Source organism: Telopea speciosissima, chromosome 1 (assembly GCF_018873765.1).
Source record: "Telopea speciosissima isolate NSW1024214 ecotype Mountain lineage chromosome 1, Tspe_v1, whole genome shotgun sequence".
NCBI lineage: Eukaryota > Viridiplantae > Streptophyta > Magnoliopsida > Proteales > Proteaceae > Telopea > Telopea speciosissima.
In genome coordinates, this window is record NC_057916.1 from 65,177,433 (window position 1) to 65,189,752 (window position 12,320).

The 12,320-nt window shown below is 38.5% G+C and overlaps 1 protein-coding gene across 2 annotated transcripts in view; it reads left to right on the forward strand.

Annotated features, from left to right (window-relative positions):
- The first annotated feature begins 894 nt into the window (after window positions 1-894).
- The window catches only part of LOC122668105 (ATP-dependent Clp protease proteolytic subunit-related protein 4, chloroplastic), a 36,186-nt gene continuing 24,760 nt past the window's right edge, over window positions 895-12,320 (forward strand). The window contains exons 1-2 of one of the 2 annotated variants that reach the window (XM_043864679.1): window positions 895-1,279; window positions 2,721-2,924. In XM_043864679.1, the coding sequence (XP_043720614.1) occupies window positions 1,016-1,279; window positions 2,721-2,924 (468 nt within the window). In that variant the 5' untranslated portion in view covers window positions 895-1,015. The remainder of the gene's footprint in view (window positions 1,280-2,720; window positions 2,925-12,320) is intronic. The other variant, XM_043864687.1, reaches the window with a different exon arrangement.

The window sequence follows — 12,320 nt, forward strand, 5'->3', positions numbered from 1 at the left end:
TTTCAATATCGTGATGTCTTTGATATTATCTGATAGATGTTATGTTTTCACACATAGAAAGTGACAGGACTGAATGACCAGCCGCTACTTAATGGCGGCCCGTGATGGCCTACACCATATCCTTAACCTAAATTTGGGGGCGTTACAGTAGGAAGTAGTGGGAGATAGGGTCAATCGGTGGCTACAGCTCTCCGGTGGAGAGTGAGTTGGAAGAGGTGAGTGAGCTCCACAGTGTTTTTAGAAACATGGATGACTACGGTAAGGAGTAGAGTAAGGGCAAAATTGCAATTCTACACTCTCAAGCGTAGAATGGTCATAAAATTAGGGAAGCAGTTTTCTGTGCGGGAGTGTGCCCTACGCCAGCACTCCCATGTGTCTATCTCTCTCCTCCTTAAAATAAGGGGACAAAGATGTCTTTTCACATGGGGAGGACAGAGATAGACTCATGGGAGTGCTGGCGTAGGCCACACTCCCGGACAGAGAACTTTTTCCCTAAAAATTATTAAAAGTTCCTACCATTAGCAACAAACAGATTTTCCTAACGACCTGGGTTTTAAGTGTTAATTAGGTTGAAAAGCAGGGGATATGTTTGTAATTATAAGAAACACAGGGGGACAGTGTAATTTAGGCGCATAACCATGGTTCTAGTGCTTGAGGAAAAATTAAGATTTACTTAAAATGTTAAGGGAAGCAGTTTTCTGTACGGGAGTGTGGCCTACACCAGCCCTCTCATGTGTCTATCTCTCTCCTCTTTAAAACAAGAGAGCAGAAGTGTCTTTTCACATGGGGAAGAGAGATATAGACTCATGGGAGTGTGGGACTGAGAACTTTTTCCCATAAGTTATGCGCTGCCGTGAGTTTTAAATTTGTTTGAAAAAGAACAATTTTTAATAAGAAACCCTTGTATCGCTCTCTACTTCTCTTATCTCAGTTCGTCTGTACCGTGTTCTTCTGTGTCTCAACGTCAACTGATGCAGTAACTATTTATTCTTCTTCTTCTCTTCCGTTACCCGCCATGGAAGTAGCCACCATGTCTTCGCGCTTTTCGCTCGACACTCGATTGTTATCAACTCCGAATTCAAGAACTAGAAACTCAAAACATATCTTGAATCCCTCTGCTAGTGTTTCTGTGAAAGCTTCTCTAACCAGCAACCTAATTGCTCCATTTGTTGGTGGGAGTGTCACTGGCGATTTCGGCGGTCAAAAATTTCGTCCTTCGTCTCTCAATCCGTCATCCATCTCGTCCGGTTCCCGCGGCAAGAGAGGTGTCGTCACCATGGTACATTCCTTGGCGCCCGAAATGCTTTCTTGGCTGCATTTTTTCTTATTACTCTTGGATTCCGAATGACGGAGAGAGTATAATTAGACAGTCATGGAGTTTACTTAATGTTTGATCTTTCTGTTCAAGTATTTAGGATCTTATTTCATTGAGAACCGACTAAAGACTGAAATTTTTAGGATACAGACAGAGAAAATATTGCATTTTGCACTCTCGACCTACATTTTGGTTGCCCGATGTGATATTGAGCTTAGGTGTAACTGTAGGGAGCCTTTTCCTGGTGAAAGTGTAAAATTCGTTTGGGTGGCTAGGAGCCCAGGATCCCCCAATGTATTTGGGTTGCCCTTTGCTGAAACCTATAGGATTGTGGAAATTATTGTTCTTCTCACAGATTCATTGGCTAACTTACACAAGATTATTGTTTATCCCAGTTCATGTTTTGAGGTTGTATCAATTACTGAACCATTCTGCTTTTTTTCACACTGAGTTGAAGTTCTACCGTCTGCACTGAATTTAAGTACAACATGGCATGCATATAGTAGTGGGTATGTCCTTCCTATATCCACTTGCAAAACATGATGATCTCATATTCATATTTATTGATTTTCCTAATCCTCATTATCCAAAAAGAAAAAAGTGTATAGGTGAACTAGTACTCCTTTGTAGCTCAGGTTATATCTGAATTTTAAAATCCCCCTTACTTTTAGGTAATCATATTGATAGCAAGATTTAAAGTTTAAACTGAAAAGATTTGGTTCTTCTAACATTCCAAATACAAAGTTTGCTTGGTCCTTGATACACTTAAGATGTGTTTAGTTGCCACCAAAAGGATCAATCCTATACGTTGAAGATGACATCATAATCAAATTGATTTAAGGTTCAGGACACCAAATTGCTTATTGGTTGTTACTTGGAAATAGGGGCAGTAGTACCATCTGTTCTTACTTTTACTTATGTTTTTTTGTTAAAATGGGCATCTTTTGGATGAATGGAACTGTTAATGTGGGGGCATGAATTACTTTGCGTTTGTCCTATTCTAAGGTATGTTTTCGATGATGAACCTTAAAAAACTGACTTTCAAGGGTTCAGTCTCTTGCTATTTCTTGCTACCATTCATCGACATACTAAACTAAAAGTATCTATTTCTTAATATTATCAAAGTGATCTGTTTTAGTGATTTTCTTTTTATATATTTCCCATGTCTCTCTTTTTTTCTCATTTAGAATGTCTTAATGTTTTGTATGTCTATGGTACGATTAGATTGGTCAGGTCAATGTTGCTATACATTTTGTTGTTTGCTCCTTATTGAAGTTATGTATCATTTCCTCTCACACCCTGATGTTGTTACTTGTTGCATGTAATATATTGAATGTTGCTTCATTTTCTAATTGGCATTTCCTTTGGTTTTCTACTGCCTCCATGGGCATTGATATTTTAACAGGTCATTCCTTTTTTGAGAGGAAATGCATGGGAGCAACCTCCTCCAGATCTAGCATCATACTTGTACAAGAATCGAATTGTATATTTGGGCATGTCTCTTGTTCCTTCCGTCACAGAGTTGATCCTAGCTGAATTTTTGTACCTTCAGTATGAGGATGCTGAGAAGCCAATCTATCTATATATAAACTCCACTGGGACAACAAAGGTAAGCACTATTCTTTATTTTACCAAACTTGCTGGAAAGCACACATGAACACACGTAGGGAGTTTTTTTTTTCTTTCTCTTGAGAACACACACACAAACTCTCTCTCCCCCTCCCCCTTTCTCCTTTTAAGGTCACAAGTATTATCTAATTGTACGTGATTGATCCATAAGGTTGAGCCAATTGAAGCAATTACAACAATATGAAACCAGGAACAATCTTATCCATTAGAATGTGTGCACTCCATTAAGACTTTGTTAGACTTATTCCTGGTGCAAGTTTTGTGGTAAACTGGTAAAATCATTTCACTGTCTAGACATGCGTCTCTGTTTTCACTAATGACAATCCACCTAGATTCATGTTCGTACTGTTGGTAATTTGGTATGTAAAGTTGTATGATATCCTCCCCCTCCTCCAAAAGAGGGAGGTGGGGGTGGGGGAGAGAAAACATTTCCATATGTCTGATAGTTGTAACCATGGTTTCAACTCTGTTCATACAATTGAGAATTGATATCAAACCAATACGGTAATACACCCAATAAAATGCATACCCAGTGCATGAGGCTCCCATCACTGCGGGGTCTGGGGAGGGTCATAATGTACACAGCCTTACCCCCGCTTTGCGGAGAGGCTATTTCCCGACTCAAACCTGCGACCACTAGGTCCCAATAGAGCAACCTTACCGTTGCTCCGAGGTCCACCTTCTTTAATACACTCGATACACAGGGTGCCAAAACCCCAAAATCCTAGTTTTTGAAAGAAAAATTCTTCCTATTCTAGTGATTAAACAAGCAAAAATTTGTACTTGTCAATGAAAAGTTGTATCACATAGTATTAATTTCAAATCTTTTTGCTTAATTGCTTCTCATTACTTATTAGCAGGTTTGATCATAGTTCGAGAACTCGCGAGATCTCGCCGAGTTTCTCGGTTTTTAAAAAAACCAAGACGATACTGCCTGCGAGTCTCAAAAGTGCAATATCTCACCGAGATCTCGGATCTCGGTTCGGGTCTTGGTTTTGACCCATTTTGTAACCCACCTACCACTTAAATACCTCACCTAACTCGACAGAACTCGACATATCTTGGCGAGATCTCGGATCTCAGGTTGACCCATGGAAATGACCCATCTACTATGTATTTACCTAACTCAACAAAAAAAAAATAAATGCACCAACTCGGCGAGATCTCGACTCGACTCGGTTTTTCCAAGAGCCAAGTTGGTACCGAGACCCGAGTTTTAGTACCTTGGGTTTGATGTTGCACTTGTCAATGAAGATTTGAATCACATAGATGCCATAAAGACAAAGTTAGCCTGATATTGGTTGGATTTCATTATTTAATATTTATTTATGGTGTACAATTCTTAAAACTTTAGCTTTTCATGTATCATAAGCATATCCATGCAATATCAAAGCGTGTCCAGCGTCTCTCTGATACATCTCTTAAAACCGGCTTTCCAATACACTGCCCAATATCGATACTTGATACCTTGGTTGTAACTCGTTATATCTGGATGTTATTTTTCTCTTTTGACTAGCAACTATTTCATAAAAACTTGGAAAGCATTATAAAGTAGTTTTCCATAGCATTTGGTAAATTTCTTAATAACAAGTTTTAGTAAAATTTATTCAATTCCTATTTTCTATGATCTATGAAGTATGGCTTCCAACAGGAACTTCCTAGGTTGACATGTTCCGGACATGGACATGCATGTTGACCACGTTAGACACATTGTTGTATGTGACGGTTGGGGGGCAATGGAAATCAAAAGGGGGAGGAGTAGGAAGAAGAAGAAAGAAGGAGGGAAGAAGGGGAAAAACCCCCAAAGGAAATCAAATATTTGAGGGGGAGGGGGTTAGGAGGAAGAAGAGGAAAGGAGGAATAGAGGAAGGTGATGCGATCCTGGGTTCTGAAACCCTCAAATTGGATCTCTATGGGCCCACATGAGTAGTAAATAACTCGAATAAAGGTTCAGTGGCAAATCAGTAATATTTGAAGCAAGGCAAGTCCTTAGAAGTAAATAACAGAATTTGGGGACCAATCTGGAATTAAATCTAAAAGTAAAAGGCTATTCTGGAAAGTAATTTAGAGATGGATATAAACTGGAATTAAATTCCATAATTGGGGGTTTATTTTTTAATATTAAGATACAGGGGTTTAACTGTGTAAGGGTAAATAGAAGGTCTTAAATCCTTCTTCAACCTTAAACAATGGCAAAAGCCATGAGGCAGTGGTAAGGAGAGATCGATTCCGGTGGAAGAACTTCCTCTACGGGTCTCGAGTTAACCAGAAATTTTAGGCATGAACTTCCAACATATAGACCTCATATGAGTGGTCAATAATAGCTCTTGAAATCAGGTCGTTAATCAAATAAAAATTTCTGAACTATCAAAGGGCAATGGATGCAGAACCAGATGTAGTTTCAGGTAAGTATCTCACAGTTTCCGTTGAGTTTCAGACTGAAACTCAGTATGACGTGTCACCTTCTACAGAGAAAGGTATTCCAAGAAGTCCCAGTCTGAACTGAGTCGCATTGATGGAGTTCTAGAAATTTTCTCCAAACCAACAAGTACTGCAGGTACAGGGAATAGGGAGAGAGTACAACAATACTGCTAATAAAGAAGAGAGGGAAAGTAATGTAGCCCTAGATAGGGAATGAATCCTACTAGAGGCCAAGCAATAGGATGTAAAAGGGGCTGCTGGTTCGAAAAGGCAGAATTATGGAAATTAGGGCAAAACTAGGGTTAAGATGAATGGAATGGGTGATTGTGATAAACCATAAAGTAAGGTAGGTCTCAAGGAGTGTAATGAAGTAGGTTTCACTAGGTTTAAACAAAATTTGAAAATCTGGAACTTGTAGGGTTAGGGTTTTGGGAAACAGGAAAAATATGATTTTAGGGTTTAGAAGGATAGTTCTGTCAAGTGTCAAGGGCTTCTGGTCGACCTTTCCAGTGGCAGAGAAGAACACTCGGCCAAAGGGGAATGAGATTTTGATGGCTGGATATGTGGGATCTGCAATTTAGGGTTTTCTAGATCTGGTAGAATTGAAGGGAACTAGGGTTTATGTGTTCAGATGGGGTTGGGAATGGGATCGAACAGAGGGAATGATCTAAAGGAGCTGAGTGACTTTGAGACAATTCTGATGAGGGAATTATGCTGGACAGGTCTAAGAATGAGTTAGGGTTTATGAACTTTAAACAAATAAAAAGGGGGATCGAATGGGGGGAAGGGTTTAGAGGATTAGAAGAAGAATTTGGGTGTCAAACTTACTAGAGGTTCCACTGGCAGCAAGCTTCGACAGGTTTGAAGGATAGAACCACCTTCGGATAGGGATCCTCCTGGCCATCATGGTGCAAGGAGTCACAGGAGATCCACCTGTCCTTCTTCCTTGATAGAACCACAAGGCAAAACACTCTAAAGAGCAGTAGCAGCAGCAACAATGCAGCAGAGAAAACTTCATGATTGGGAGACTTCAAAACTATCTCTTCTGTTTTTCTTTATTCATATATATAATAATAGGGCCAAAGGGCCATCCAAGATTCAGCCTTGGAATATTATTCCTTGGCTGAATCAAATTACAATTCTAAAGCCCTTCAAAAATCGTGGAAGGGAGGAAATCCTAATTTAAAACAAAAAAACTTAAAAGATTCCTAAACTACCCTTCTAAAGTCGTGGAAGGGAGAATTCTAACTTAAAACAGCTGATTCAAAAGAAGATTCCCTACTAGCGAACAAGATTTAAGAACCAATTAGCCAATAGGAGCACTTCACTTAAATTAGACCAATTGAACCAATTGGATGCAACCAATTTAAATCGGTTCAATTTAAAAAATAGAAAATAAAGCTAAGTATAGAAAATGTAAGTAAACTACTAAGTAATTAACTAAGTATGGGGGCCAAGGGCCAACCCTAACTAGCTACTCAATGGGCCCCACATGGGAGTGGGGCTTGTTCCTCTTCTTCCTCTTGATGTGGCCCTTTGATGCTGCATCAGAAAGAGGGAAGAAGAAGAAGAGTAGTCTTAGAAGAGAAATAAGGGAAGCAGAAGATCTGATCTGAGATGGGGGGGGTGAAATCAAACAAAACAGAGAAGATGAATGAGAGGAGAGAGAACACACCAAAGCTATTAGCAGTGTACGGAACCAACAAATTTCGTTCAATCCATTTCCACCTTCCAGTTGAAGGATTGCATTCATGTATAGGTGATGGTGGCGGTGGAAGCGATTTGACGCATTATGTATCTCAAATTTTTTTATGGAACAAGGATCTTAATGAACACATCGAATAAATCTAACAACGTGCTTCATGGTTACCTAGAACACACAAGTGGTGTGCTCGTCCAAAAGAATGCAGCACTCAAACATGATCACTGTCAAATGCACCTTCTCCAATGGTTGAATCCCAAGCTTGAAGAAGAAGAAGAAGACTCTCTTTTTCTCTCTTCAATCAATTTCTCTAAATTGTGTTGTTTTGCAATCAGGGTTTCAGCCACAACTTCTCTTAAATAGAAAAGTTGAGTTAGGAGATTGCAATCTAACAGACTAAATCATGTCAAGTGGTGTGATCCTAAAGGGTAGCCTTTAAGTTGTCCTTAATTGCACAAAAGGATGATACTACAAAAGGTGTAACCTGAAAACTCCCAGTGGTAGATATTTTCATTATACTTATCCTCCACACTACCAACATTCGTAATGGACCTTGAAACCATGGAATGAAATCACAGCCATGTAATTAAATCCATTGCATTCAATTATGAGAGTGTCATGAACATTGATTGGACCCAAAAACATTTGAAACACTTTTCAAATATAATTTTTTTAATATAATAACAATAAAATAAACACTTTTTGCAAATTCTTTTCAAAACAATTACCAGGTCCTAGATTTCGACTAGTCACAGTCCGACAACTCTCTCTCTTGGATGTTCTCCCTAAACTGGCAGTGGAAACCTTATTGAGTGTCACCTTGACACCCTCATTACCATTTATATAGTGTATGTCGAGCGGCTGGTGTGTAGCTAGTCTTATTGGTAGACATCAACCATCGGCACACCACAAACACTCAAAATACAAATGTAACAATAAGTCAATAAGTGCCTCCCAAGTATGGGATAAAGAGACTACCAGAAATTCCTGTTGCCATACACAACTGGCGGTGAACCATTCAGGAATTTCAATGGATCAATGTTCTACACATTAAAGTGTCTGTATTTATATTTCCGACCAATCCTTATTGCGAATTATACAATACGGCAACCCTAGAACAAAGTGCCCAAGTCTGTTCATAGTTGAGAACAAGTAATGGTACTATTGGGCTGTTGCACAAAAAATAACAATTATAACAAGCAAATAATAAAAAATGTAATTAATTAATTAAATCCAACTAAATTGGGTTTGATGGACACACGTCAAATGTCAATATATCCAACAATAGGCTCACTGACTCCCACTTGTAATCTAAATTGAAACAGAATTAAAAATGAGCTCTAACTCAACTTCTTACTAACTTCTGACTAATTCCAACAAAATAAAATTAAAATTGCAATTTACATAAATAACCATGATTAACCGAATGTTTAATTGCATCATAAGGTAACCTTGATTGAGAGTGGAACTTTGCAGCTCTAGTCTCCTTGAGAAGAAGGGAGGAGAAGGGAAATTTTGTACCTTTTTTGCTGTTGCTACATGTTTGCAAGAAATAATAACCGTAAGCGTACGGATCAATCGTAGCTACGGGTCGAACTCAAGGAGATGTACGCCACTCTATTTTACTCACTTTAAAGCAATGCAAAGTGAGCCAAATTAAGGTATTGGATTGAACTAATTAAACTAACGAAAATTAACGCATCCTAACTCACAAGCATCTAGCGAATTGAATTGGCGTCCTAACACATAAGCATCTAACCTATCAAAACTAACGCGGATTCGAAGGAATAAATTGCAGCCACACATCACAACCACATAAAAAAACCAAAAGAAAGAGATTAGAGAGGGAGAATGAGACTAAGAGATTAGAGATGTAAAACCCGAAGGGGCTTGAACCGGATTGAAATTTGCTTGCTTCTCACACTTAAAATGGTGCTACCAAATCTGAAATTAAAACAAAAATTATTAAATTAAAATCCTACCATAATGCATAATGATAATAGTGAATAAAAAATAAAAATCCTAAAAGCATGATTGAATTAGAGAGATAGAGAATGAGAATGAAAATAAAAATAATGGAGACTGAAAATTCCTAATAGAATGGAGGGACTAATGGAGATGAGAATACTAATAAAATAAAACTAATAGAAGAAGAAAGAGGTAGAGAATAAGAAGAAGAAATTAGAAACTAGAAGAATTAAGAGGTTGAGAATAAGAAGAACACAAAAATAAAAATAAGAACTTGATACTCCCTTCTGCCAAAGTTGAAAGTGCATGAATTAACTAGGCCTTGCATGAATGTAATTTGATGAAGCTTGAACACTTGATTAATCCTTGCATTGCTTCCTCTTCCAAGTCTTCTAAATCTTCTCACTAGAATTTAGAAGCCTAGACTAGAAAGCTTTAAAACCTAAACAAGAATTATTACAACCATATTGAAGACATGAATTGAAAGTAAAGCTTGAATTAAACCTATTACAACCATGAACTAAGCTTATAAAATCAAAACTAAGAACTAGAAAGCAAAAAATCACAAATTAGAAGGAGGAGAAGAAGAAATTTTACTAAGTAATTGAACTAGTTTACAAGAGAGTGGCTAGGGGTATTTATAGGGAAGGAGAGGAGAAGGGAGAAGAGGTAGGAGAAATATTCCCTTCTCCTTCCTTTACATAGCTTGATCCCCAAGAAAAAAGAGAAAAATAGAAAGAGGGAGAGATAAAAATTTTAGCTACATAAACCTTCTATTTTTTAAAAAGTAACTTTCTAATTCTATTCTTGTGCTTCCTTTTCTTTGTAGGTGTCTTCTCCAAGCAATGAGATCAAGGCATCTTTGACTTTTCAACCTTCCAAGGATAAGAGAATATTTTTCAAAAGAAATCTATCCATAGTACAATTCCAAAAGTGCCCTTGGAAAGTTGGAGGAGAGAGAGTGTGATGATGATGATTGGGATTTCCACTCAATCAATTAATTAAATACCAAAGCTGTCCTCTAAAAAAGCATGGAGGGTGGGATGCTTATATAGGCCTCACTGTTGCATTCCTTGCGAAAAATCACCCAAAATAGACCCAAATTTCGTTCAATTTGGAGTTCGGGAGCCCAAGATATCTCAAGTTGAAGCTGGACTGCTCCAGAGCCTTCCAAATGGAATCTTTCGGCTAACAGACAAGTCGACTTTTGATAATTGCAATATGGCCCCTCGAATCCAAACTTCTGCTTTACTTTGTCCCTGGCCAATTTTCGATAATTACAAACAAACCCCTACATGCCATTTTTGTGCGTCGTTACGGAAACGGCCGTAACTTGTTCGTTTCAACTCGGAATCAAGTGCTGTTTGAACCGTTGGGAAGCTGACTCGACGGGCTACGCATCCATACTATTAACACCTCAAAATTATACTATGGGGCCCACTATATTCACGTTCAAATTTGATTGATTGGCGTGATTCTTTCAGTGCTCAATCCAAACTTGATTTTCTCGACTCCTGGGCGCTTCCAGCTACTGCCAAACACCACTAAACAACTTAAAAATGGCTCCTTAGCATCACTTGCTCCATTTTCACAAGAATTCGCCTAAAACCTGAAAACACAAACAAAAACCTCGAGTAGCTCTGTTCCAAGTATAAAAATGCATGCTTTATGACCCTAAGATTTCACACATAAATGTGCTCATCACTACACTTAGTAACTTGAAGTTTGGCTTGCCTGTAGTTCAAAGTTCCATTAGAGAACTCCAATGTCAGACCCATAACTCTTCCTTTTCTACCTTACGCTTTCCACACTCTCCTACGTTCAACCAAGTCAAACCATTAACAGGGCCCTAACTTTGAAGCTTTCTAGCACATCATTAGAGCTTGTTCCACTATTTCAGGTAAACCATATTCTCCAAAAATTTTTTTTTTTTTTTTGAAAATCATATGATCAATACATGCTGGTTAGTGATGAATTTATTATATCCAACTCACCAGCCGTACCAGTACATGCTCCCAGAGGCGTCATATCACAGTTGATCAGTGGGTAGTTCTTCACACTTTGCAGACCCATATCATAGGATAGGTTACCTTCAGTATATCGATGATGCAATTTACATGGCAACTGTGGAGGACTATACCATAGTTGTCATGGCGTCATGGCGATCCAAGTCGATGGAGTGGTGTCTGATCGATATATCGACACGTCGCCCGCCATGGCGATCATGTTGACCATGGCAGAATTGTAATTAAATCCAAAGTTGAATGGCAAACTAGTAGATAAATCAAGATTTGTAAGAGCAATGGCAGAATTGTAATTAAATCCAAAGTTGAATGGCAAACTAGTAGATAAATCAAGATTTATAAGAGCAATGGCAGAATTGTAATTAATCTGAAGTTGTAAAGGAGTGGCAGAACTGTAATGTAATGGAGTTAAAGAGAAAACTGAATGGATTAAACAGAATAGCAATAGAGAATATAAGGGGTTCTATATAAATAATATAAGTTGTCCTTACTTGCAATTTTAAAGACTTAATGTCTTCTTCAACCTTGCAATTACACGATAGAAAGAGAGGCAGAGAGGCGGTGAACTGGAGTAGTTCCAGCAGAGGAAACTCCTTCTTATGAAGACGATTCTCCCTGCAATTTCTGGAACAAAATCGCAGCACCAAGGTCTGTCGATCCCAACGAGAAATAGCCCAAAATTCTACTAGCAACCGAATGGTGAGATCTGAAATCAGATCTGGCAGATGTCTTAGTTGCAGGTTACTAAACCAAGGCTAAAATAGGAGATTTAGGGAAGCAGGGAGTGGGTCTAAGGTTGGGGAAGAAACAAAAAATTAAAGAAGAAGAAATCGAAGAGGGAAAGAGAGGCAGGAAGAAGAAATCGAAGAGGGAAAGAGAGACAGGATGCCATGGCGTAGGTCGATATGCACTGACCTCCAGCGCCAGGACGCCATGACAACTATGGATTATACTCGTTTCTTCTCCCAAACTATGGCGTGACATTCATATGTCCTACAGTCAGAGGACAATGCACGTCAGGTCCTCAGACTATGAGTGAGATCGATCTTGGACGGCGCAATAATTATGATTAGTAGACACTTGACTTGTATTAGGAGAGTGTATTGATGTCATCCAAATTATGTACTTAATATTATGAGTTGTTGACTCTATGTTTGTATGATTTACTGTTTAAATTGCTTATTATGTCCTCTAGTACTTAAACAATGTGTAATTATACATTAGGATTCGACCGTATATTGGCAATCAAGGGTGCAAATCC